This window comes from Equus przewalskii, chromosome 5 (assembly GCF_037783145.1).
Source record: "Equus przewalskii isolate Varuska chromosome 5, EquPr2, whole genome shotgun sequence".
NCBI lineage: Eukaryota > Metazoa > Chordata > Mammalia > Perissodactyla > Equidae > Equus > Equus przewalskii.
In genome coordinates, this window is record NC_091835.1 from 86,217,358 (window position 1) to 86,242,942 (window position 25,585).

Below are 25,585 nucleotides of genomic sequence, written 5' to 3' on the forward strand. Positions count from 1 at the left end.
GTAGAAAAATGGGGTAAGAACAGAAGAGGAAAGGATGGTGGAACGAGCAGTGTGTCCCTACGACCACTGGGAGCTGACCTGGGAACCACTCAGTATAACGTTCACTCACTCAAGCATCCATTTCAGGAGCCCTTGCCTTGCAGGAGTTATGTTCTGTACGTAAGAGGCGATTAAATCATATGTGTGCCCTCGAGAAGCTTAGAGTCTATGGGGTGAGATAGTAAGTGGACATTTTACCTACACCTGAGAAGTCTACGAATGCTGTCTGCACACAGGCTGTGGGACTGGAGGAGAGGGGGCACAGAGAGGCAGCTGTGTCTGGGATGGTGGGGCAGGCTAGAGGAGGAAGGGGACGGGGCCCAGGGAGCTTGGGATGGCTTCCGAGAGGAAGCGGTGCTTTAATTTCCCTCTCTGTATCCTTTCCTTCCTCACTCCCACTCCCCCTCTCTCCACCCTGGGCAATCCAACCACAGGTGCGTCTTCTCTTACTACCTTTTACACAGATGATTCTTACAGAAGTGCCTCCAGCTGAGTCTACTCTCTGATGAAACTCTGAAGGCGTCTGTGTGGGACCCAAAGGTAGCCCCCAAGAACTGGAAAAGTAATGTCTTGGAGGCCAAAGGAAGAGAGAGTTTCTCACAAGACGTAGGCACTAGTGCTGGATATGAAAAGAAACAGGACACGTGCTTTGGAGTTGGCGGTTAGACCACTGATAAACTTGGCAAGCACACGTGAGAGGAGTGGGGAGGATGCAAGCTTGAAGAAGACCAATGAGGTAACAAATATGCTTTGCTCATTTAAGACACACCTGGGAAAGGAAAGCGAGACAAGAACCAGAGGAGGAATTGAGTCAAGGATACAAAACAGAACCTGTTTCTGTGCTGAGGAGACAGCATCAGCAAAGAGGGTACAGCTGAAAACAGAGAAGGAAAACTGATGGAGGGTTATCAGGGTGGGGAGGGAATGACCCGGAGCCCTTGTGGAGAAAATAGCTTCCTCCTGCTCTGAGGTGGGAAGGCGGTGGGAGGATATGGATGGGGATGCAGGGAAGTCAGCAGACCAGGGCCCAGGGAACCCATTTAACACTGATTACACCCTCGCTCTGCCAGTGCCTCCATGTGGACCACGAAGATGAGCGAGACACCATCCCTGCACCCTCCCTTCTCAAACACTCGCTTCGCTGAAATGAATAAACGGATCTTTAACCTTATGCTCCTTGAAATTCCCACGTGCCCAGCAGTGGCCTTCAAGGGGCAGGATGCTGGGAATACGTCCGCCCTGGAGGACTGAGCCGCTGACCTTGCTTAGAATTGTGCTGCATGATGACAACAAAAATTAGTCTGACTTTTAGTCAGTTTTATTATCATCTTTAAACTGTCTATAGAAAATGACCCCTTACTGCCTTCATCCGAGCAGATCTTTTCCGCCCCCGTGCCCATGCCACTCCACCCACGCTCCAATGCCTGCTTCAAGGGTTTAACCCGTTCGTGTTACAGAAGAAAGCGAGGCCCAGATAGGTGAATGACTCATGGACCCACTCAATCCAGAAATGGCAGAGCTGGGTCTGGAATCCAGGCCTCGTGATGCCTCGTTAGCCTCAGAGGAGACTTTCAGCCTGTCTGCCTTTCCAGACTGCAGCCCAGACGGCAAGTTAGTGGTGTCTGAGGAAGAGAATGGTACCCAGAGACCCACTCGGATCCGTCAGGAAGCCAAGTCTTTGGGGGGAGGAGTTAGAAAGAATGACTCTACTGCTCTCATTTTCCTTCTGTTTTGGGGTCAGTGTTCTCCCTTCACAAGACTTTGGAGATCTCTACAACAGATCCCTTTCTTTTCACATCATTCATTGTTCTTTGACAATACTTTCAAACAAATTTGAAGGACCAACTTGGTCTCTGCAGTTCTTAAAGCCCCAAATTGTATTTTCTGAAAGGATGTTGTGTGTGTGCGTGTGAAGGGAAATATAATCAAAATTTACATATGTGATCTAAAAACCTAAGGCAACAAAAAGGACAGCAAAAGAAAATGGAGATATAGGAAAATAAGAGGAGAATGAACCTTGAGAACCTCTCAGTTCCCCCACTACCCTGGCGTGTCATGTTGGATATAATATCAATCATATTGTAAATATAAACATGAAGCTTATTTTAAGACATACCATGGGAAAGCTTTACTTAATATAAGCTTTATAATAGCAAAGCTATAATATAAGCTATAATAAATATAAGCTTTTAATATAAGCTATAATAAAGCTTTATTCTCCTGTATGTATTTTGCATGCCCTTCTTTTCATATGTTGGATTTGCTTTAAATGGGAATGAATCAGTGTAAGCACATCACAAAGGCGTGTGAGGCAACAAAAATAACCTCGTGGGTCTTCAGTTATTTACTGTTTGTTTCTCTCAAAGGAAGCAGAGGGAAAACTTTATTAAAAAGATTATTTTGTGGCATAGACTGTTTCTACCTTACTCCAAACAATATGGTCTTGGGTGACAAACAGCCTAAGTTCATTCCCAGGCCTTCTGTCTACCGGAGTTTTGATGACAAGTAAACAAGATAGTGCTGTTAGGTCAGTGACCCTCAAAAACCACTCAATAAATGACGGTAGAAGCTGTCCGGTAGCTCAAGAAGACCTGGATTTGGGTCTACGCCAGCTTAACAGAATCAGATATAACTAAAAGACTTTTGGTAACACAGCTAGACTCTTTTGGGGTCAAGAAAGACCTCCTCCTCCTGGTGTCCATTAGGTGATGAACACTTCTACGCAATCTGCCAATCCTCTCTAGGTCTGTCCTTTTCAGCTGGTGAATCCTCCAGAAACAAAAAAGCAACACATAGTGGGTACAGAAACGCACTTACCTCTCCTGCAGTCCTATGGGCTTCATTTTGAAAGGAGAAGGGCAGACCGAGGTGGCAGCTTTGATCTCAGGAGCGTATCGGCCTTGAGGGTCCACGACCACATTCAGTACCTTTGGGAGCTGCTCATGCTGGACCATGCTGCCGACCGCCTTTGCCTCGGACTGCGCTGGTTGTAACGTGATGGGTGACAGGTGGATCTCTTGATTTTTCTCTTTATCTTGTCTCAAGGAAAGCTGACATTTTTCTTTTATTCTGTAAAGAATCTATAGAAGGAGATATAAAGGCTCCCGTCACATTTTTTCCCACTCAACAACAAAGCATCATCTCCTTCACCCCAATCTAGAAGACAAACCAAAATAAAGGTTTGATGGTAACACCAGCAAGCAAATCCATCTGGATGGCTTCTCAGTTTTGTTGTACTGAGATTTTTCTCAAAAGGATACACTTGGCATTTCTAGTTACAGTGCACAAATGTGTTAAATCTATTTGTACAGGAATCTATTCCTCAAATATATATTCAAAAGCAATTTAGTTAATTTTATAAAGGTGCCAGATGTCTGTTTGATCACATGTAAGCTTTTACTCAAAATGACTGAAATGGAAGCTTATAGAAGGAATAGCCACAAAATGTGGGCCTACAACATTTATAGAAACAGAGATCACCATCGAAGACAACATGTAAGAAAGTCTTGCAAAATATTAATTAAAGGATAGTTATGCTATAACCATGATTTCCTACGTTGGCAGACATCTGCACAGTCATACATTAACTTGAGCGTCTGGTAAATACTTGAAAACCTTACATCTAGGGAATCTATCGAAGAATCATTTGGACAATGAGAATTTTCTTTCTTAGCCTTTCCCTTTTTAAGTTTTAATGCATGTAGAGAAAATCAAAAGCATCACTTTCCTTCCTTCTCAGAGTTCTTTCTGGAATGGCTAATTCAATTTAGAAATGGTGGGACCTTCACCTAACTTTTAAAAGAACTGGAGACTTTGCTGGAACACTCCAATGGACCAGACTGTGAGGGGAGCAAAGCTCGTCTTTCCTGTCCTCAGGCTTCCCTTCTTATGGCCTCTTTTTTTTCCTTTGCTCTCTTAAACATTTATTTATTATTTTTTAAAGTTCATTTTATTTTTCCCAGTTTTATTGAGATATAACTGACACACAGCACTATATAAGTTTAAGGCGCACAATGTGAGGATTGGATATGTTTTCTCTTCTCTTGATGCTGACTCTTCTCCTCCGATTCCTGCAGAAACTGGATGCCCTCGTGTTTCTTCAAGTCCGTCTCCAGGAAGGGACTGGATAAGTTGCTTCGAGTGCAGAGCTCACTTGGCCCGTTATCTGCAGTTACAGCAGCGGTGGCGTCTACGTCTCACAGAGACTCAGCCAGGGGGCTCCCCGGTCTGACTTGTGGAGTCTGGTATCTGAATGAGAGTGATCTTGGATCTTTTCAATCACATTTACTGTAACCAGTCATGAGGCTAATCCTTCCTTTCCTTTTTTTTTTTTTTAAATTCCCTTCAATTCTAGTAAGCTCTATATTTGAAATCTACTGGAAAGATAGAAGGTCTAAATAAATTTTTTTCTTATTAAAGGATGACTAAAGAGAAAAGAAAATTAGAAAAGAATTCACCTGAAATTGTGAAGGAAATAAGTACCTGCGATAATCTATTTCAGGAAAAATTTAGAAAATATTTGTCCAGTATTCTGAAAATATGTTGGTTAAAAAAAAGTCTGTTTAGGGGCTGGCCCAGTGGCGCAGCGGTTAAGTTCGCACGTTCTGTTTCTTGGCGGCCCAAGGTTTGCCGGTTCGGATCCCGGGTGCGGACATGGCACCGCTTGGCACGCCATGCTGCGGTAGGCGTCCCACATATAACGTAGAGGAAGATGGGCATGGATGTTAGCTCAGGGCCAGTCTTCCTCAGGAAAAAGAGGAGGACTGGCAGTAGTTAGCTCAGGGCTAATGTTCCTCCAAAAAAAAAAAAAAGTCTGTTTAATAAAATAAGATTATAACAAAGAATCAGGATGAAATAAAAATGCAACAATCTAAGATGAAAAGGTATCAGGCTGAGATTATAAAGAAAAGAATTCAAAGAACTGAAAACTCAGTGGCAGTGTGTACGTCTTTGCAAGCAATAAAGAACAGAACTGACAATGCAGGATACATAATTGTTGTACAGATGGTGAAGTTGGGAGACTCCTGGAGTGTAGGGCAAAAAATAAAGAAGTGAAGATGAAAACAGGAGAAAAGATAGGATATGGAAGTCAGAGAAGTCACTGTAAATGATAAACCAGGATAAACGAAGAGAAGTGAGCCACTCACAACTACTTCTTGTTGAGTGCCCACTCGGGCGTCCTGAGAGGCAGGGAGTAGCTGCTATGAACAGAACGGACCACCCTGTTCCTAGGACTTCAGGGGTGTGGAAAGGGGAAAGTTCCTGGTTTAAGAAAAATGTACGTCAATTGAAAGAAGAGTAAATGTGAGAAGAAAATGGAGCGATTTTCATGGCTCGGGGGAAAAAACGCCTATTACAGAGGATGCATGAATCCCACAACTAGACAAATTGATGTTCGTGTGTATGAAGCCAACAGAAAGAATTTCTCAAATTCATAAGGGCACTTCCTGCAAAAAGCTTACTCAAATTTTTGAGTAAAAAGATGACTGAAAATTAAGAACTGACGAACTAGAAACTGTGATATAAAAGGGAAGTTTGGGGTTACTTAAACACAGAGTGAAAACTAAATTTAGTGATGTCTCAGGTCCAACATCCCAGCTGCCGTCTCAGCCCAACAAGAAAGAAGTCTGGGAGGGCAGCAGGGTGGAAGGAGGGGTGACTGTCTGCTTGGCGAGTTTTTGATGAGGGATATGGCAGGGACCGGAGTTGGAATGGTCCCTAGAGGTCTTCTGACCTAAATACACATTAAAGAAATTGCGGTCCAGCTAACGACCGCAGGGCGCCCAGAGTCAGCAACTCGCCATGGCAGCTCCGAGGCTGACCCGGTTCTGACCTGCGGGTCTGTTCACCTCCCGGCCCTGACGTTGTGTCCACTGCCCCCCGTCACCGTCCTAGAGACGGACTCTGGAATGGAACCTGCAGCAGAGGCAAATCCCACCGATGGGTTTCAGCACCCCTGGATCTGAGAGCCCATCCTCGCGGACTGAAAGCTCTCTGTGAGGAAACGGGCTGTGTGAGTATGAGGTACGACCAGAGACACCTGCTGCCCCTTGAACTGCCGGGGAATTAAAGAGAGTCCTTGTCTTTTCTGGTTATAACCCAGAAACCTTTATGCCAGTGGTATTTGTTGACTCTGGCAGGGTAAAGCTCCATCTTAAATTATTGAACACAGTGTGTTCTAATTATTCTAATTGGTGACAAATATTACAGCACAAGAAGAAGCAGCTGCCTGACACTGAGAAGTCATCTGACCCTTATTTTAATTGCTTTCCCCCACGCTGAGGGTGAACACCCTCGCCCTGTCACAGGGCCTGAGGATGGGGAGGTTTTTAACTTACTGCTTCTCGTCAAAACCCACACGGGAACAATACCAGTCAGATGACACGTGTATGTTGAGCTGAATACATAATTACCAAAGGATGAGGTGAGAGAATTTAAGGTGAGATAGCTTTTTATTTTTTAATTGCAAGCGAGTGATTTTCCTGAGTGAGAAAAGAGAAAAATACATCTGTACTTTTACAGACATACATTTAACAGAAGATGATGTAGGTACTGTATATTCTAGGTTCCTCACACCTAAATATAATACATATCTCGGAACCCTTGCCTGTCTGGTCACCTCCGGGTGCTGGAGAAGCATATTTCAAAATGAAAATGAGAAAGCCAAGAAGGTGCTGCCTTCTCGACAGTTCTCGACAGGACACCTTTATGGTTTTATTTGTGTAAAACCAGCTCTGGTCCAAAGTCCTTCTTTGCCATCCCCCAGCTGACGTTCCTGACGAGGAACCTTTGCCTCACATTCTCCAGCCCCCTGTTGACGGCAGCCCTGGTTACAGGTCAGCTTCTTGATCCGCCTCTGCAGTGTGTGTGCAAGCTGATTCTACGGCTTTAATCAGGGAAAAGCAGAACATGTAGAACGGATCACACGTGTAAGACACTGTTCAAAAACACTCAGGAGAGAGATTGGGCCATCTGACAAGACGTGGAAAGAACTGAAGGGGTCACTGGTGGGCAAGAGGGCGGCTGCCATAGACACAATCGGTAGGCAGGGGTTCTCTCCCTCGGGATGCTGCTAAACACCCCATAATGCACAAGACGGGCCTTCTCCTCCCAGTAGAACTATCCAGCCCCAAATGTCAACAGTGCTGCTATTGAGAAACTGGTATGAGGGATCTTAAAAATCCTCTATAATCTCCTCGTTTCACATTTAATCCCAGAGTGGTTGAATGATCTGTGGAAAGCTAGAAATAAAGTCTAGAATCCAGGTTCTGACTTACACCTGTGATCACTCACCTCCACTGTTCCCTCTATATCCCACACCCTCTTCCCAAAGTCTCTGGAAAAGGGCATCAGAGACTTTTCTCTGCACTGATCGAGATCTGGAATCGAGCATATGCACATTTCTCCACGTGAACGCACATTGTTTCAAAGCTCACCCTGAAAGCTTACCACAGCAATGGCTAGTCAATATTCCTGACTTTCCATTTAAGAGCTTGACTCTTGGGGTGCAATGAAGTCACCTGATGGTTTGAAAAGGAAAAGAGAGAGCAACACTGAATGAGAGAGCTGTAAAAGTCAAACTACAGCAAGAGGAAAGAAGAATGGCAGGGAGAAGGGAACCAGAGGAACACGGAAGTGCGAGGACGCTGGAAAAATCCCATAAGCTCCTTTGCAGCTTATAATTTTCATTAAAAAAAATCTCGTAAGTAGGTAACACCAAAAACCATATGTTTGGATTAAAATACGTTCAGATTTTAAAAAGATGTCACCAACTGACAGTCCATACACTCCTTCTTCACAGGTAGTCTGAAAGAGTTCATCCATTCATTCCTTTCAGTTGAGTAAACGTGAATCAATTGCTACTGCATTCCAGAAACAGCACACCACCCGGCTTCTGGGAACTCACAGGCTTCCGGAAGAGACAGGCGTGTGTAAATTGTGACCAGCACAGGAAACTGCGTGCAAAACAGAGGTGGCTGCACAGCAGGTGTGGCATGGCGCCCCTTTATCAGCTCTGCCTGGGTGGTGTCTCTGGTTTATACGTGCATTCTCGTCTGTTACTGGACTCCTTTGTGGCCAGGAATAGACGTGCACGAGATAGAGCGATAGGACCTAAAGGAGCCGGAGTTTAACTCCTCTTCACGCGGAATCACGGCAAACAGCCCGGACTTCAATCCAGACAGACTTGGGTTTCAATTTCATCCGCTCCTCTCAGACACCAGCCCCCACAACATACCCTCCCACTGCGTGTTCCTGGTCAAGTCACTTACCTTCTCTGAATGTTGGTTTCCTCCTCCTAAAATTAGGAAGCTGAAACACATGAAGTGTTCATGCCTAGAGCCTATAGTTAGTGATACTGTACTGTTTACTTAAAAATTTGCTAAGAGAGTAGATCTTATGCTATGTTCTTATCACAACACAAAATACTAATAATAAAGGGGGTGAGAGGAAACTTCTGGAGGTGACAGATAAGTTTATGGCATAGATTGTGGTGATGGTTCCCCGGGTGTATCTTATCTCCGGAGTCATCAAGTGGTATACATTAAATGTGCACAGTTTTTGTATGTCAATAATGTGGTTTAAAAAATATATTGTGTTTAGTATCAGGCAGTAAATTTAGTACCAGTAAGTGTGCATAACTGGAAGAAACTATTATTGTTAATATTATTATTTGATTATTATTAAGAGGGTTGTATCCTTAGCTAAATGGTTTTTACCAAAACAGAAAAAAATTGAAAATTAGTTTGAGACACATGCCTACTTTGGAACATGGTTCTGTAACCAAATCATGCCAGCTTAGGATCTAGTCCTGGTTCCCTCAAACCCTAGGGATTACACGTAACAAACCAGAACAGCGTGCTGTGTCCGTCCACCTCAACACGCATGTACTGCTCGGGCTGCGGCAGGTGGTCTGATCCAGGATCTCCTGCCTCAGCCACCAAGACCATCACTAGAGAAACTGCCTGACACATGGATGGCTCTCCTGCGAGTCCAACACGCCAGAGCTTTACTGACCCAAACAGCTGTTTTCATGTGTTTTCTAAAATCGTTTTCCAGAAGCAATCTGGCTTGTAGACATCTCCACCGACATTTCATAAATACCTTTGCGCTTGTTAATAAACCTCTAAGCACATTTGAAGATCTGATTGAGATGATAAATGCTCTTCTTTCTATTATTTATTCAAGTTTAAGAATAATTCTTCTTAGTAATAAATTTCCTCCACCTAAAACAGACTGAATGGATTAGAAATTGCCCACACATTTTTTTCTTGGAAAATTGTATTTATCTATTTGTCACTCTACCCACTCTACATTCACATTTGAGAGGTGCTAAATAAGTCTCACTTTTGAAAATGTCATGCATGTCTAATTTTATGCCTGGCAACATAATTTTTTTTATTTTGTGGAAAGTAAACAATATGCCACATTTCAAAAATTTTGCCAAGCCTTATGTTATTGTTATATAGCACACTTAGTCCACCATTACAGCAATTTACCAATATAAATGCATAATAAAGCCACACGCTTTTCATTTCTATGGTATGTAGGGAGGCTGGATGCAAATAACAGTTATTTGATCTTTCATAAATATAATTAATACCATAGGGAAAATTCTGAGTTATATCTTTTCCTTTACCATGGAATCAACAAAATTATGGGAAACAGAATCAGAATATACATGTTTGAGAATCACAGACGTGGTAGTGTTACTATTCCTGAGAGACTCGAGTAAGAAACCTGCTTTAAATCAAGGTCATTATCAAAAACATTGGGGTGTTTACAGTAGGAGCCCATTTTAGAGAGTCACGTTTGACTCGCCCCGACTGTGAACTGCTGACCTGTCAGGGCTAAGTTGCGCCAGATAAACTTAAATTCACCTGAGTCTTGTCTATTAGGTAGCATTTATTTTTCTATCAATATTAACTCCTTTCTACGTACTGCTGGTTCCTCTGTTACTTTTTTAAGTGACTCTTTCATATTAAAATTTAAGATAAGCTTTGAAATATGCCCTTCTACTTCTTTCTTTTATTTATTCAAGAACTATTGGAATACAAATCAGAAGTGTTGCCTCTCTCTCCCTCCTCCCCACGTCCAGGAGTTGGGGGCACCATCCCTAGGCCACATAACCTAGGAGTCAGCCTTGATTTCTTTCTCTCCTTCTCCCTGAGAATCAGTGCTCAGCAAGGCCCGTCAGTTCCACCTGCAGAACTCTTCCCTTCTCTCCCCTCCGACTCGAGGCCACCACATCTTTCTCATCGGCTTACAGAGCAGCCTCCAGCAGAGTCCTCTGCTCCCACACTCGCCTCGTGCTCCGCCCCACCCACTCTCCACTGTCTCGCACACCCCAGGTCACAGCACAGCTCTGCCCCACTCAGCTCCCACCGCTTCCTGAACCCACAAAGGCTCAGCTCATCCCCTCCCCAGCTGTGCCACTGCCCCGTCCTCTGCCTGGGGGCCCTTCCCCACGTCTTCATGGGTCTCAGATTGCTCCGCTCCACCCACTCATCAGTATGTTATCTCTTCATGGCACTTATTTGAACTTTTAAAAAAATTAATAGACTCTATTTTTTAAGAGCAGTTTTAGGTTCATAGAAAAACTGAGCAGGGAATCCAGTGCTGCATGTCCCTCCTGCTCCTCCCCAGACGATACAGTGTCATTCTGCCCCCAAAATCTGCCGGGCTCCACCTATTCATCCCCCCCCAGCCCCCAGCCTTTGGCAACACTGACCTCTTCACTGTCTTGGTAGTTTTGCCTTTTCCTGAATGGCATACTCTTGGAACCATACAGCACATTCACGATTTGATTGTAAAACATTAACATATTTATTGCCTATGTCACCTCTAGAAGGCAGACTCCTGAGAGCAGGAGCTTATCCTCTCGGTCTCTCCTTCGCCCTCAGCACAACGACAGACCCAACATGATCCTCGGCAGCAACCCGTGGACTGAATGAATGGATGAGGCGACCCACCAGCCCAGGAGACGGAACTCACCTAAGGTTTGGAAACATTCCCTTCTCAGCTTGTTCTAGTAACTTTGGAGAAAACTCACCTCGGTTTCTGACTTTCACCTTGCTGCTTTGCCAATACTGGGAAAGGAGGAGCTGTCCTACCCCCGAGTGGCTGAGGGTGTGGCCCCCACGGCCCTGCGTGGGACAGTGTGTCCTGCAGGGTTTATCTGGAGCGCATCCCCACGGGAAGGCTGGCTTGGCCCTGCCTCCCTCTGCCCTCTGCTCACAGCCGCGCGGGGGCGGCGTCCCACGTTCCTCCGTCCTCACCCTCGCTCTTCTGAATCTTACCATCTACCCTGCACAACCTCCGTTCTCATCGCTCTCTGCCTCTATATTCTCCTTCCTAGCCTCTGTTTTCACCTGTGAAGAGAAAAACACCCTCACTGTGACGGATGAGACAGAGAACGGCATCGAGATTCCCTGAATTAAGGAAAAGAAGAACCACGTAGTCTGAAGTGCCATTAACCAGAACAAGGGTCGCGTCCCAAAGCACTAAGACAGCCCAGACGCCTCTGCCACAGTTTCCATAGAACCTCCAACTTTCTCTCGCTGAAATCATTTTTTCTGAATCTCCACCATTCAGTATATAACAATCCATTTTCTTACTCAGTTCTCAAGTGATCCTTTTGTTTATTGTGTCACAATTTTTAGAAATCTTCTTTCTCAATGCTTGGGCCATAGGAGGCGCCTCTGAATTCACGATGATGGGAGCTGGCCACCACCGATGCCCAGACTCGGGGAAATATGCCATCCTCACCCTCCTAACTGCCTTCATTGTCTGACATCCTTCAAGTTTACACCTACCCAGCCTGTCTTTCCAAACTGAGCCCTGCTCTCTCTAACAGAAGCCCCTTCCCAGCAGGGGGAGCACAAAGGAGCAAAATCCAGACAGATACCATTGCTGACAGTGGAAGGAAGTAACACGATGTATTTTGGGGGGCTATGTAAAAACTAAGGAAGGAAAGTTTCTAAAAATGTGCAAAATTAAAAAGAACATCGTAAACAAGAAAAAAATATTAAAACCCATTTGTAAAATTCAAATATTTTAGGTTACATCACAGAATTTTCAAGAGAACAGGAAAATTCTATCATTCTGTTTGAAAGGTAGCTCATTCGACACCAGGTAGCATTGCCTACTTTAGTGGGTTTTATGTTTGTTTTGGGTTTTATTTTTTTAAATTAGAAATATACGTTGAAAGGCTACACATTTCTAATTTGTAATTTTCAGAGCTTTGCAGAGAGTGGATGCTTTTATATTATTCATTCACCTAAAAATCAGCTGGTAGGGGATTGTTCAGCCTTCGAGTCTGTAATCGTCTCCTTTTCACGCCTGGAATTTCATAGAATGCTTTCAAGCTCTTTAAAAATAAGGAAATCAAACCCTTCTAAGTAGTAAGCTTCCCCTAAGACCTATTGCTTTTCAAATTTTTTCCTGAGTTCCCAAAGATATAAAAGAAGACACAGAGTAAGCCCAAGGTGTGCTGTGGGACTTGCGTGACTTCGAGGCCTTCAGTGACTTTCCTCCTCAGGGCTGATAAGTCACTAAAAGCCTCGGCCCCTCACAGCTCGTCCTGCAGCCCAGAGTCCACAGCTCTGCAGGTTTTCCTCCAGCTGTGTCTCTGCTGTCAGATATGAAACATTCCCCATCCAACAGGATCAGAGTCCCCAGTCTTTTCGGCGTTCATTCGAATGGCAATGCATCAAATAACATTAAGCAGTGGGCTCGGCAGAGGAAAATATAGAAAGAAGCACACTTACCATCAAACACGTTACTATAATAACAAAGATGCTGAGAAAAATGACAACAGCATAAAATCCTTCTCTGCTCCAGATTTTGTCCGCTTCATGCTGCCCTTGTAAAACATTTTTCTTTAAAAGCAAAACAGAAAGTCCGATGTTAAAGGAGAGCTCGAGGATGCTGGCGTTCTTATCAGACTCTAAGCATACTTCTAGCTTTCTCCATTCAGTGGAGTAGAACACACCTACAGCCCCCACTGCGAGCTGCTCTCAGCCGATCCCGACGAGGCAGTGCCGTCCCCACACACGAGACACTGATCTCCTGTCAGGAGCAAGCTCGCCCCTCACCGCCTCTCGGAAATTCCCCCAACACAGGTGAGAGAGTGCTCTTTCCGTGCTGAGGAACCTGCTCTGGAGCGCTCCTCACCCGTGTTCCGCCCCTCCCACCGCACAACACCCTGCTTTACGAGAACGATTCAGCTCTGAACTTTCCAGCAAAAGTGAAACAGGTGCAAAGAGAATCTCATGGGGCATTCATGAGCAGAGCAACAATGTCGGGGTCATTTCCTGCTTTTTCTTTTATCAAATCATTTTTTTTAAATGCAGACTACTTTGTCAAAATCTGATTAAAGTACCACCTCACCTACATTGTTAGGATATTATATTTTATTTAAAGCAGCAGGGAACACCAAAAAGTCCAAGATTACTGGTAATAAAAGGTAAAATAAATAGTTTTACCTATATTTATTTACTTTTTGCTTGCTTCTTTGGGGTGGAAGCTGGAGAAGAAGCAGGAATAACATGTGAATGGGTGTCTTGGTTTTATTTCACCCATTTGTTTTCTTTTCACCTATTCTTTAAAAAAAGCACATCCACTAAATCACTTCTTCGAATGCAGTTAAGTTTTATAATTCAGTGAAATTTATAGATTTATAGTTAAAGAAACTTTAGCTTGAAACCAAATGGTCCACAGTTAGGAAAGGCATATAGGCTAAGAAACGCTTCTGCACGTCTAGAATTCCCTGTGGCTGGAGTCACCCTCTTCCCGGTGAGAGCCCTTGCTTGTCCCTGGATGTGGTCTCCAAGGATTAAGAAACCCTTGAGCAACAAGATGCGGAATGGTGAAAGGCCACACAGAGATTGAGAGGCCACGGGCACTCCAGGCGGGTGAGTTAGTTCCAGCTTAACGTGAGCGCTGGAGTGACTTCAGCCTCCACCACGAGGGACACAAGAACCACCCACCTCATCCTAGTTAACCCACGGAATCAAGAGAAATAAACAGTAGGTGTCTCAAAAAAAAAAAGAAAAAAGCCTTGAAAAAAACCTGTCCGTGTAGGTGTCTGAACTTTGAAGTCATTGCTAACCAGTTTTGAAGACTCTTGAAAAAAAATAAAACACATTCAACATTTGTAAAGTGGACAAAAAGAAATATTTGCCTTGAAAAATATTTTATGAAAACTTTGATCCTGGAACTCAAGCGAGTCTTGGTGGGGAGTTGAGCGAGATAGGACAGAAAGGGCCTCTGAGTTCAACTGTGATTGCAAGACCGCTGGAGGAGATGCCTCTTGCTTGGAAGAGTTGAGTTTCCATTTCTTTCGCCTGGAAAACACTGATGTGCTCACTATAACATCTTGCCTACTTTCTAAGACATGGACAAACTCATGGATGCCAGAAATGATTTCTGTATGTTTTAAAAATATGGAAGTGGTAACTTGATGGAGAATCCGAAAGTACTTGCTTGACGAAATGATTAGAAACCACGTGTCCTGCTGGAAAGGAAATCTTGGGTTCAAGTGACAACCTGCCTTTTACTCTTTGACCTCAGCCAGATCATATTTTCTTCCAATGTCTCTATAAACAGAGCTGGAAACTCATAGAAAAGAAAACTCTTGTAGAAATCAGGCATAAATATGGAAATGAATTTTTGCAGGCAACTAAATAACACCTCTTGCTTGCTGAAAAAGAAAACTAGTTAAGCCTTCAAGTAGGCAGCATAAACGTGTCAGATTTAAGGATGAGGATCTGAGCTCCAGTTCGTGTAAAATTTGGATAAAAAGGGGTGTTTAGGTGGGCGGGAAGAGATTTTGTGTTCCTAACCCGATTTGGTTCAATTCTTTCTTCCTGCTACAGCTCTACACCCCTGGGACGTCATCATGCTCCTTTCTTTTAAGACAAATCTGTTTTCTGTTTTATTTTCTCTTTTAACCAAAGCAGTGGCGATGGAAGAATTAACCTCCCACCCTCACCCCCAACCCCCATTAGAAAGACACATGTTTTGAACTCCTAGAACTTAGTCACTGCACCTTCCTGGTAAACAGATTTCCTTCTGAGTCATGCTATTCCTGCTGAGCACCACTATATTTGTTCAGAGATCTAAGCAACTTGATAAGGGCCAGGTAATAAATGGGAAAGTCTGTAGTTAAGATCCCACAAGTCAAAAGATTTTAATTCACAGGACTCTCCAGTCTAACCTTTGCCTAAGGTCAACATGATATCTTTAATATTTTATCTGGGTGCCCAGGGTCCTGTAATCCGAGTCACGCCCATGCCACCCTGTCACCTTGATGCCTTATTCATAGCTACATCACTTTGTCCTGTAACTTTTTTGTGAAAGAAACTGCTGGGTTTCGTTTTGTTTTATTATTTAAAATTTGGGCAGTTTCTTGTATCAATAACAATGGCTTTTCTATATCCTGTTTAATAATTTGATGCACTACGACTTTCTCGGTTTTTTTAAACCAATTGTTATCCCAAATGGTAGGAATGATCCCGAGGGCTGGGAGAGACAGTGCAGAGGCTCAGGAGACACATGGCTCCAGGAAAGCTGGAGCCCACAGGACGGGGTGATATGGAAATGTCATAAATTATCTGGGTAGCTGACTGACGTAGGCAGATGAGCGGGGTGTGTCCACAACAGGATGGTTTTGTTAGATAAATGCCAAACTTCCACTGTGTTATGCACACGGTGCACAGTTTGGTCTGGGTGATCTGACACACTGATATTGACTGCATTCCCTCTTGGCCGTGCACGGCCAGGACCATGATTCTTTGGACTGCTGGCTAATGATCCTGGTTTGAAGGAACAGTCATCGAACTCATGGATTACGGTTTATATTTATTTGGCCTGGCTGTTTTCTCTTTGTGGCTATTCCATGAAAGTATCAGTCAATATATTGGCCTGGCTGTTTTCTCTTTGTGGCTATTCCATGAAAGTATCAGTCAATATATTGGCCTGTTCTTTAAAGAAAGTAACTTCCTCCTTTGAAATCTAAGACCTGTGAAACTGGAGTAATTTGCAATTGAACAACAACTACAAAATCCTAAATCATTTTTTCAATATCAGTGCAGAACCTGTTTCAATACGTACTTAATTAACTTTGTAAAAACATTTAAAAATAGAAACTGAAATAATAAACTTAATTTTTTTCCCCTGAGATTTGACTTATTAGGCCTGAGGACGTCTAGTTTTATCTTTATGAGCATCTTATAATAAAACATCATTTGAGTGCCTACAATGTTCTAGGTACCACATAAAAATACATAAAAGAAATAATGTCTTTTTCTCCCAAGAAACTTAGATTTGAAATGAAAACAGATGAATAAATGAAAGTAATTCTCTCTTTGGCATTTTTCTTAGCTTCCCAAGAGTCATTGCGATTAAAAAGAAATCAAGCAAATAAAGAAACAGCAACAACAAAAACACATCTTTCCCTGAAAGTAATTAAAGTAAGTCCAGAAACAGATGCTCTGAGACGTCATCCTCGATGTTCTGTAATTCATGCAAAGGGCGAAACCCCAAAACACCAATATTCCTTTTTCTTGTTAATAAATATGTTCCCATAGCAGAGCTATAATTAGGTGATAAAAATGTGAGAGAATGGGTTGGGACATAAGCTGTTATCACATATTAGCCACAAAGATGAATAAAGAAGTGGGAGACGCACAGAACACCCTCACCGGCAGGAACGACTCTCAGCAAACGAGGGCCCGTGGGCCGCGCGTGTCTGAGCCCCGCAAGCGGCGTCCTGCCAGCTGCTCTCTGTGTCTGCACTTGGAGCTCAGGCCAGAGGGTCCTGCTGGCCATCCCAGAGCTGCCTGGACAGAGGCTCCAAGGACATATCTGTTGCTGAGGACACGCTCCTCACATTCAACTAAAATACTTCCCAGTCTCCTGTAATGTACGTTTTCCTAGATTCTAGATTCCCACGATTTCATTTTAAAAATCACATTTTGACCATCAGCTACACTCTGACTATTCAAGGAAGGGCGTCCAGACCTGGGTCCACTGTGGGTTGGTGGCTCTGTGACAGGCAGTCAGGCTGAGGGCCTTACACCCGCCGACCTGGATGCGTCAGAGGACCCCGAATACTTCATTTTACCTAGTTTTTTCAACTAGGTTTTTTGGATGGTGAGCTTCTTGTGGTGCTCAAATCTGGATGGCTCACTGAGCCGCCATATTCCTAAAGCCTTCACAATGGCATTTAAACTCAGAATAAAGCCACACAGAGGAATGCTTACATTGCTCCCTGAAAGCTTGTGGGAAGCAGAATAAATTAATCCAATGGTCTTTTTAAATTTTAAAGAAGAATTGCTGTGGGCAAGACGTGTGCAAGTCAGTCTGTGAAGGGCCTGGACCATGGCAATGGGGTTTGGTTTGATGGACAAAAGAGACCCTTCAGAGTCACGTGCAGGTCGGGCTGGGCAGGCGTCAGGGAGCTGAGGCTCAGGATGACCCCGTCGCTGGCCGCCCTGAAGCAGGAGGTGGACCCTCATCCTCACAGCTCCCGTAGTGCTACTGGTAACGTTATCACAGCCCCGCATTGTCCTTATCTGCTTGTATCTTATTTGCCCTATTAGAACACAGAGAGTGTCGCTCAACAATTATAAAGCCCAGCGCACAACGGACCGTGCACCAGATTAAGAAATCCAGGCTTGCTTCTGCCCCATTTAGGAAGCCCAAGAAGCAGCACGACATTGGGAGGGCGCACCCAGGTTTGCTTGTAGAACGATTGCACGTGCGTGTGTGTGCGCATGTGTGTGTGTGAGTGCATGCTCACGTGTGGGGGCAGAGGGCAGGGAGGGAGCGGAACCAAGTGCAAGGAGACTGGCTACAGGCTGCTGTCACAGTCACGGTTCAATGATGAAATGCGTTTTCATTCTGCTGATCCATCCTGCCCTCCAACAATGTTTGTTCGGTGCTCACTCTACGGAGGATTTCCACATAGGTTTTTTTTTTTTAAATTAATTAATTAATTATTTGGAGGAAGATTAGCCCTGAGCTAACATCCACCACCAATCCTCCTCTTTTTGCTGAGCTGACATCCGTGCCCATCTTCCTCTACTTTATACATGGGACGCCTACCGCATCATGGCTCATCAAGGGAGCACCCACGCGGGAGCTGAATCAGCAAACCTGGGCCACCAAAGCAGAGCAGGTGAACTTAACCGCTGTGCCACCGGGCCGGCCCCACATGTGTATTTTCAAAATTTAATTGACATTTCAAGTCTATAAGATAAGGATTGTACCCACTTTGGTTATGAAGAAACTGAGGCTCGGAGAGGCTGAAACTATACAAAGACAGACTTAATCTCCGAGATTGAATGACCTGCCAAGGTCACATCTCACGTGCTGGACGAGGGACCAGCCTCAGTCCTGCACCAAAGCTGTTTACACCACAGCCAGAGATCCACTGAAACGAGAGGCCGTGTGCCCTACTCAAAGGGGAACAGGCAGGAAGTGAGCCTCCAGGCTCTAGATGCTGCTTTACATGTCACCTGCGATGTCACCTGGACGAAGCCGCTTGGCTTCTACAGGCCTTCCTTTCTGTATCTGTAAATGCTCACGGATGTTCCCTCGAGGTCTGATTCTCTGATTCTGTGGTTCTAATCACACACGTTTAGGATGACGATCACTCTAGCGAGTTCGGTAGAGTGGGACGCAGGAGGAGAAGTAAAAAGGACCGAGTTCACTCAGGAGTGAGGATGGTGGAAGGGGTGTGGACATTTTAAAAGTGCCAAATTTAGAAAACACTATGAAGAAAATATCTGTAGTTCTTAAATTGGGCTCCTCAGCAAAAGAAAAAGCACATTTCCAATTAATTCCAAGGTTGTGGAAAAAGGTGACTCCCTGAGACCATCTGACAGGGAAGTGGAGGGACGCGTGTGGAGGAAGGAAGATCCAGGCGGTTCCGACACTGCAGCGTCAGGTATTCGTCTGACAACATATCAAACGGCCTTTCTTCTAGACAACTCAGTGGAGAAGTCGGGTAGAGCACAAGGCCATAAAGATTCAGAGAGGACCGGTCAAAAAGAGAACCTTGGTGAAAATGAATTTCCTTAAGAATAAACACATGCGGTGTGAGGATCAGAGAATTCTGACCCTGCGGGAGATTTTTATTCTCAAATAACATAATAAACAGCTTTCATCTCCAGGCCTCGTGGGACTGGGTCCCCACGCCACGCTGTTAACATGCTGACATTTTTTAACAAAATATTCCAGGCAACCACATACCTCAGGCGAGACTTCTGTGATCCCAAACTGAGATAAACTTTGATGCAAAACGTTGATATTAAGTGAGCGCAGCACTTCCTCAGATGGCAAAGCATCGGAAATTCCTGCCTTCCGGTTCATGGGGGACACAAACAGTTCAATGGTGTTCTTCTTTTCCTAGAAAAAGAGGATTAGTTGTATGTGTTATAGACATTTTAAACAACGTTGGGAAATATCTTCACTTTTCCTCTAGAAACGTTGAAGAAAGTCAGAATCCTAAAAGGCATCTGGCAGATCAGTTATTACCTGTTCTCTGGGACACTTGACATCACAGCCCAAAGCCGAAATCTTCCACCAGCCGTCTTTCAACTAGTCTACACCTCGAGATTTCAGTTTTATATTTCATTTGATGCTGGTTTATTTTCCATTTCATACTGTAATTTTCGAAATATATTGTTCAGATGCTCCCTCAGATGTCACACTTTCAACTCTACCCTCGGGTGGAAACGCACGTGTCACGCAGGAAAATCACGACAGCTTCCTAGCAGTGTGACCTCGCCAGCTGAGACGGAGACAGGGGATTTCTACCGTAAGTGGCTAACACGCCACGTACACACACAACAAACCCCACACGAAGAGGACATGCCATCGACAGTCTCCTTGCAACTCACACAACGCACTTAGAGAAGGGCATTGTTAGCTTTTCTTTTGGTACATGGAGTTCTCTCCTGCTGGAAAATCTTCTTTTAATGCAATTCACCCAGAAGGTCAGCCAGGTATAAAGTGGGATACCAACACACGCCTAGCAATCCAGACAAAACGGTTCCGTGTTTCCGGGAACAACAGACGAGGACTAAGTACGGCACAATGCTGACATGAAACACGCTTACCACCAATAACAGCAACGTGGGAACAGAGCCCCGTGTCCTGCCCCACACGCTCCTACACACCCTAAACCCGTCAGCCGACTCAATGCCCTGCACGCCTCCGGGGCTCGGGCCTCAGATGCATCTCCACTTTGCAAACGAAAAAACGTAAACAGTTTCCTAAGGCCGCACAGCCAGCCCATGGCCAAGCTGGGGGTGGGGTGCGGTCTGCCTGTCTGTCTGTCTGTCTCCAGGCACGTGCTGTGCCGCCTCAGGCATCCTAACTCTCCTGATTATTACACCTTTTCCTGGACCCAGACGTGCGGAAATGCCCCCAACTTCTGCCGGGTGTGGAAACCCCTCTTTCTTCTCTGCAAACAGCCGTTATGTCACTAAACCTACACGCACGAAGGTTTGTTGAGGACTCCAAGCATGTGTAAAAGACCTCGATCCAGACACCACTCTCCCTTGTCCTCTGCCTGGAGCAGCGTGTGCCTGATGGAAAGTCTGTTTCATTCTTTCAGGACCTCGGGGAATGCTCTATTTTCTCCTTCGTGCGACTGAGCTAACAGCTTTGTTTTTTTAAGCTCATTTAGTCCCAGAAATAGTTGACTCACAGAATAAAAGTTATGATGGGGACTGAAACAACTCACCTTCCACACAGAAAAGAAAGAAACACTGTAAACCAAAAGGAGAAGTGAATTCTCCCCACAGCTGGACCTGCAGACGCTGAGGCAATGGCTGCGGAGCTCAAGCAGGAGCGCAGGACGTGAGGAGTGAGGACCTGCAGGCCCTGCCTGAGTGCCCAGGGCACAGGACGTTACGGACAATTTATGACTGTGAGCTGATGCCACAGTCTCGTTTCACAGGCATCTCAGGTGACTCACTTTTCACAGAGAGAAAACCATGTTATTCGAATCTGCCTGGGTGCCTTCACCCAACCCGCCTCCGAGTGCAGGGGGAACACACGGGGATGACATCAAGGTTCCCAGACACCGAGGAGCGGGGAGGAAAGGGTGTGGTCACTGAGAGAGGGTCTCGGGGGCCCTCTGGGCTCACCTCACCCCGACCCCTGACACTAGGACTGTCTAGTCTTCACTCTGTTTGGGCTGCTGTCCTCAAGCCCTGGTTCTTCTTTATTCAAAACCCTCCGCCTGGAGCATTCAGGACCCTTCATCCTGCTGGTGTACTGGAAGGGGTTTAACGCTGTCTGGGGGACAGCACAACCGACACAGGGGGTTCCAGCATCAGGGAGAGTATCTGGGGAGTCGAGTCAGGTTGGTGAGATGGGCATTTGGGCTCCTCTATTCCTACCTCCCCGGTGGCCAGCTTCGAACTATAAGAGGGTTGGCCAACTTTTTCTGTTAAGGGTCAGAGAGCAAATGTTTTAGCTTTTGGTTTAGCCAAACAAGGTGCTGCAGCCACTCGGCAATGGCCGCGTGGCCGGACAGCAGCTGTGGACGCTACGTAAACAATGGTGTAGCTTGTTCCAATAACTCTGCCTCTACAAAAGCAGGCGTGACGCCAGCAGTGGCTTGGGAGCCACAGAACCAGAGCAGGGCGCCCTTCACTCCTGAACCCACCACTGAAGGCCAAAGCTTGTTCTGGGAACGCGCGTGGTGGGCATCTTACAATGAGGCGATTGATGTGGACTTGCTGGGGGGAGACGCCCAGAGCCGCGGCCACTCCCTGGCGGAATATCTGAAGCAAGGTCACGTTCAGCCTGTTCACGTCCATTTGCAGTGTCTGAAAAATAAAGAGAAAAAGAAATCCAAACTATGGCAATTCTTCGCTTTTAGGACATTTGGTTCCTGACTGATGACGGACCACAGCAATCTCTGTGACTTTGGTAAATTCACACTCATGGGGCCTTATTGCATTTTTAATTGAGATAAAGTTACAGAGATATTTTATGTGAAATTTTAAATGGTGTTAGTTAAAAAGATGCTGTATTGGGGCCTGCCTGGTGGCGCAGTGGTTAAGTTCACATGTTCTACTTCGGTGGCCCAGGGTTCGCCCGTTCGGACGCTGGGTGCAGACCTACACACCATTTATCAAGCCATGCTGTGGCAGGTGTCCCATGTGTTAAGTGGGGGAAGAAGGGCATGGATATTAGCTCAGGGCCAGTGTTCCTCAGCAAAAAGAGGAGGATTGACAGCAGATGTTAGCTCAGGGCTAATCATCCTCAAAAAAGAAAAGAAAAGAAAAGAAAGATGGTGTATTGTATAATAATGCAATTTGTCTAGTTATAATGAATAATGCGAATAACTGATCAATTCATAAAGAACTTCACTGAAATGTGTGTTGGTTTATTTTGGCTTGGTTTAAGTCCAGATGACAAAATGAAATATGTGGCCAAGTACATTTCAGTAATGCACACTGAAGGCCACCTTGAAGTTGTGTTCACGTGGTCACGGAGAGGAGGCTGCCGTGTAAGGTCAATAACACCAGACCCCTCATTTCTCCACGCGCTGACCCGCTGCCAGTGTGGGCGCAAGAATGAGGTACAACAATGCATTTTCAAATGCTGGTAAAGAAGCCAGTGATACTGATAATTCGGCATAAGGTAAACAATTCTCATTCAGTTGTTTGGGCAAACACTCTTTGTTTTCAGGTTCTTTTGGGAAAAGACAACCAAACATTTAAAAATTCCCAAAACACAAATCAAGTTACGAAATTAATAATACAGCCTTAATTTAACCCATGCGTGCTGTTACTACACTTAAACCATGAACTAATTCACTGTGTATTTTCAAAAATGCATCATAATCATTTGAGATAGATACTTTGCAAGGAGGGGGAAAGCAAATCTTTATGCATATCTTATATTTTATCATGCTTGGTTCACTAAGTTGACCACAGTAGGTTATCAATAACTGCGGGATGGCTGTGGTATCAGCTATTCTGTAAGGGGAGGCACACGTCTCTGATAAAGAGATTGGCTTCCAAGTGTAGACTACTACAGCGCAAGAGCTCTCAGAGGACCTTCTTCTGGGTGGCTGGAAAAGGAGACGGAGGCTGCTTCAAGAATGTCCTGTTTGTCAGGAGATGAGACACACTCTATACGTAAAGCTGGTATAGAACGAGCGGTCGGAAGCTGGACCGGATGCTCAGTGCTACAGCAATCAGATGGGGCTGGGGAGGTCAGACGAGGAGTAAGGGCTCCCAGTCCAACGGCCCAGTGAAGCCCTGCCGCCTTTGGCACCTTGGCATCTTCTAACGCCCGAGGGGGCAGGGGGCGGCGGCCGTAGAGCTCGGTCACTGGACTCCTTGCAAAGAACTGAGATCCAGAAATGGGCAGAACCATTGAAAAACTCTACCCAACTGCCCAACGATAAGGTACAGCTTGCTTCTGTGGAGGGAACAGGAGAATTACGTTGGAGGTGGGTAGAAAAGCTACATTCACACCATCAGTAATACTTTCTTATTAAGTAAAATCGTCTAATGGTACACAACTGTTTGCTATATTATTCCCCTTACTTTCCTATAGTCTAAAAATGATTCCAATGTCTAACAACATAATTTAATGCAGAAAAGTAAGACTTAAGCTCAACCCTGAAGGACGAGTAGGATTTGGAATGAGAAAAACATTGTACTTTTAAGCTTGTTGTATGAATCTACCCAGAAAATCCAGGAGATCAGAAAAACTCAGTCCACCTGGTGGCTCTGAGAAGCAGAGGCGTCCTCTTCTCCAACAGCTTACCTCCGGCTCTGCAAGGCTGTGGACGCTGCCACAAGAGCCGGGCGTTGTACTGGACACTGCTTACCCACTTCTTTGCAAGGCCAAGGACGTCTCCTCAGTTCCCGCAGCCTGTGGGCCGTGGACTTGTGGCTCATCAGCAGTGCTTGTCAAGAGGTGAGCAGGCAGGCCCGTCCCTGGTCCCCGTGGGCAGGATTTGGAGCCAGCAGTCTATGCTGGGAACCCGGAGTCAAGGGGGTTGTGCACACACTTGAGAACTCAATTCCCAGGGCTGTGATTACCGTGAGGCTTGTTACTGTGGAAACAGCATTAGCGTCTAAGTCCCTCAGACTGAAATGGGAGCTCAAGACTAAAAATCGCACAGAAAGGCAGCTTTCCAAGAAGGTGAAAGCTGTACATTTGAAACGGGTTTAGACCACCTGCCTAAAGTGAAGACGTGAGTTGAAGAAATTAGTTCAAAGATGTAGTCATCTGATTCACGGCATCAAAACATCTGAAGACTTGGCCGGGGCGCTCTGCCTGCCCGTGAAAAGCAGGACTGACTCCACGGCGCACGCATGTACTTCTGACCTCTCTCCAGAAAACAGTGATGCTAAAACACAGTACTACAAACAAACGTTTAAGGGCCTAATACGTGCCCGACATCATATATTAGTGCAATTTGAGAAAAAGAAAGGATTCAAGGCGCAATGAGAATTTCATTTCAGAGAAAATAGAAGTTCATGGCTTCCTGCGGTTAGGGCCCATGCTCCCTCCTTCCTTCTGGGTAGATGCTAGAACGCACAGCTTCTCCCCATCCCATGATGTGAACTTGGAACAACAGGGACAGGATGTCAATTTCCACGGCAATGACAACAGAGATTAAAACGCTCTTTCTAAATGCAAACACTCAGCCACTTCACAGCAGTAAACAACCCAAAGAGAGTTACATACGAGAACAAGTGAGTATTTTTATTGATATTACAAATATGTGAACATACAGAAAAAATTAAACATAACGAAAAATTTGAAGATTTCACACTCCTCTGGCTTGTTAAGACGCTCCTGAGTCGACTGCTCTATCTGGGGCCTCCGTTCCCTCCCGTTCCACGCCCTACAAAGGAGACACTGTTCCTCGTAAGACTTCCTTTGGTCACCAGACTGTCCACTAAGGCGGCTGAAGCCCGTGAGCCTTCGAAATAAATCAGTCCAACGGGACTGGTCAAAATGCAGCACTTGAATTCCGGCCCCAGCGCTATGTTTAAAGGGTTTGAAAGTCCATGGTGTCAGTCATATATTCAAATGGATTCAGCACCCGTGAGCGGTATTTTTTTAAATGGATGTCACCACGCGTGAATTCTTTGTCTTGGTGTGTCTCTTATTTAGCTGGATTTCATGATCAAACAGCATCTTTCAGGCAGGGGTCATCAGTGCCGTATTTCCTGAGGCGTTAGGTGAGTGAGAAGATATTTATGGTGCCTTTAACAATAAATGACAACTTCGTTGGATATTAAATTCATGATTCAATCCTTATTTTAATTTTTTGCCTTTGAACTCTGCTGCTATTATTCGAAGGGCTTCTGGGGTTGCACGTTGCTGTGAAAAATAGCCTGGCCTGAGGCTAGCCTGTCCTGTAGATATCTTGCTTTTTCTGCTTGCAATCTCATAGGAGTCTTTAGTTTAAGATTACAAGACGTCACCAGGCGTTCCTGCGTTCATAGTTCCTGCTTGGGGTGTGTATGCCCTTGAAGTCTACACATTCCAG

At 45.0% G+C, this 25,585-nt stretch overlaps 1 protein-coding gene across 3 annotated transcripts in view; it reads right to left on the reverse strand.

The window, feature by feature from the left end:
- Window positions 1–25,585, reverse strand: part of PTPRR (protein tyrosine phosphatase receptor type R) — a 212,891-nt gene that overhangs the window by 79,120 nt on the left and 108,186 nt on the right. Inside the window, exons 3-6 of one of the 3 annotated variants that reach the window (XM_070622066.1) lie at window positions 21,774–21,887; window positions 19,297–19,452; window positions 12,807–12,917; window positions 2,857–3,119 (exon numbers count right to left, since the gene is read on the reverse strand). In XM_070622066.1, coding sequence (XP_070478167.1) covers window positions 2,857–3,119; window positions 12,807–12,917; window positions 19,297–19,452; window positions 21,774–21,887 — 644 coding nt within the window. Of the gene's footprint in view, window positions 1–2,856; window positions 3,120–12,806; window positions 12,918–13,030; window positions 13,208–19,296; window positions 19,453–20,794; window positions 20,924–21,773; window positions 21,888–25,585 lie in introns of those variants that run through there. The other 2 variants (XM_070622067.1, XM_070622068.1) reach the window with 2 other exon arrangements.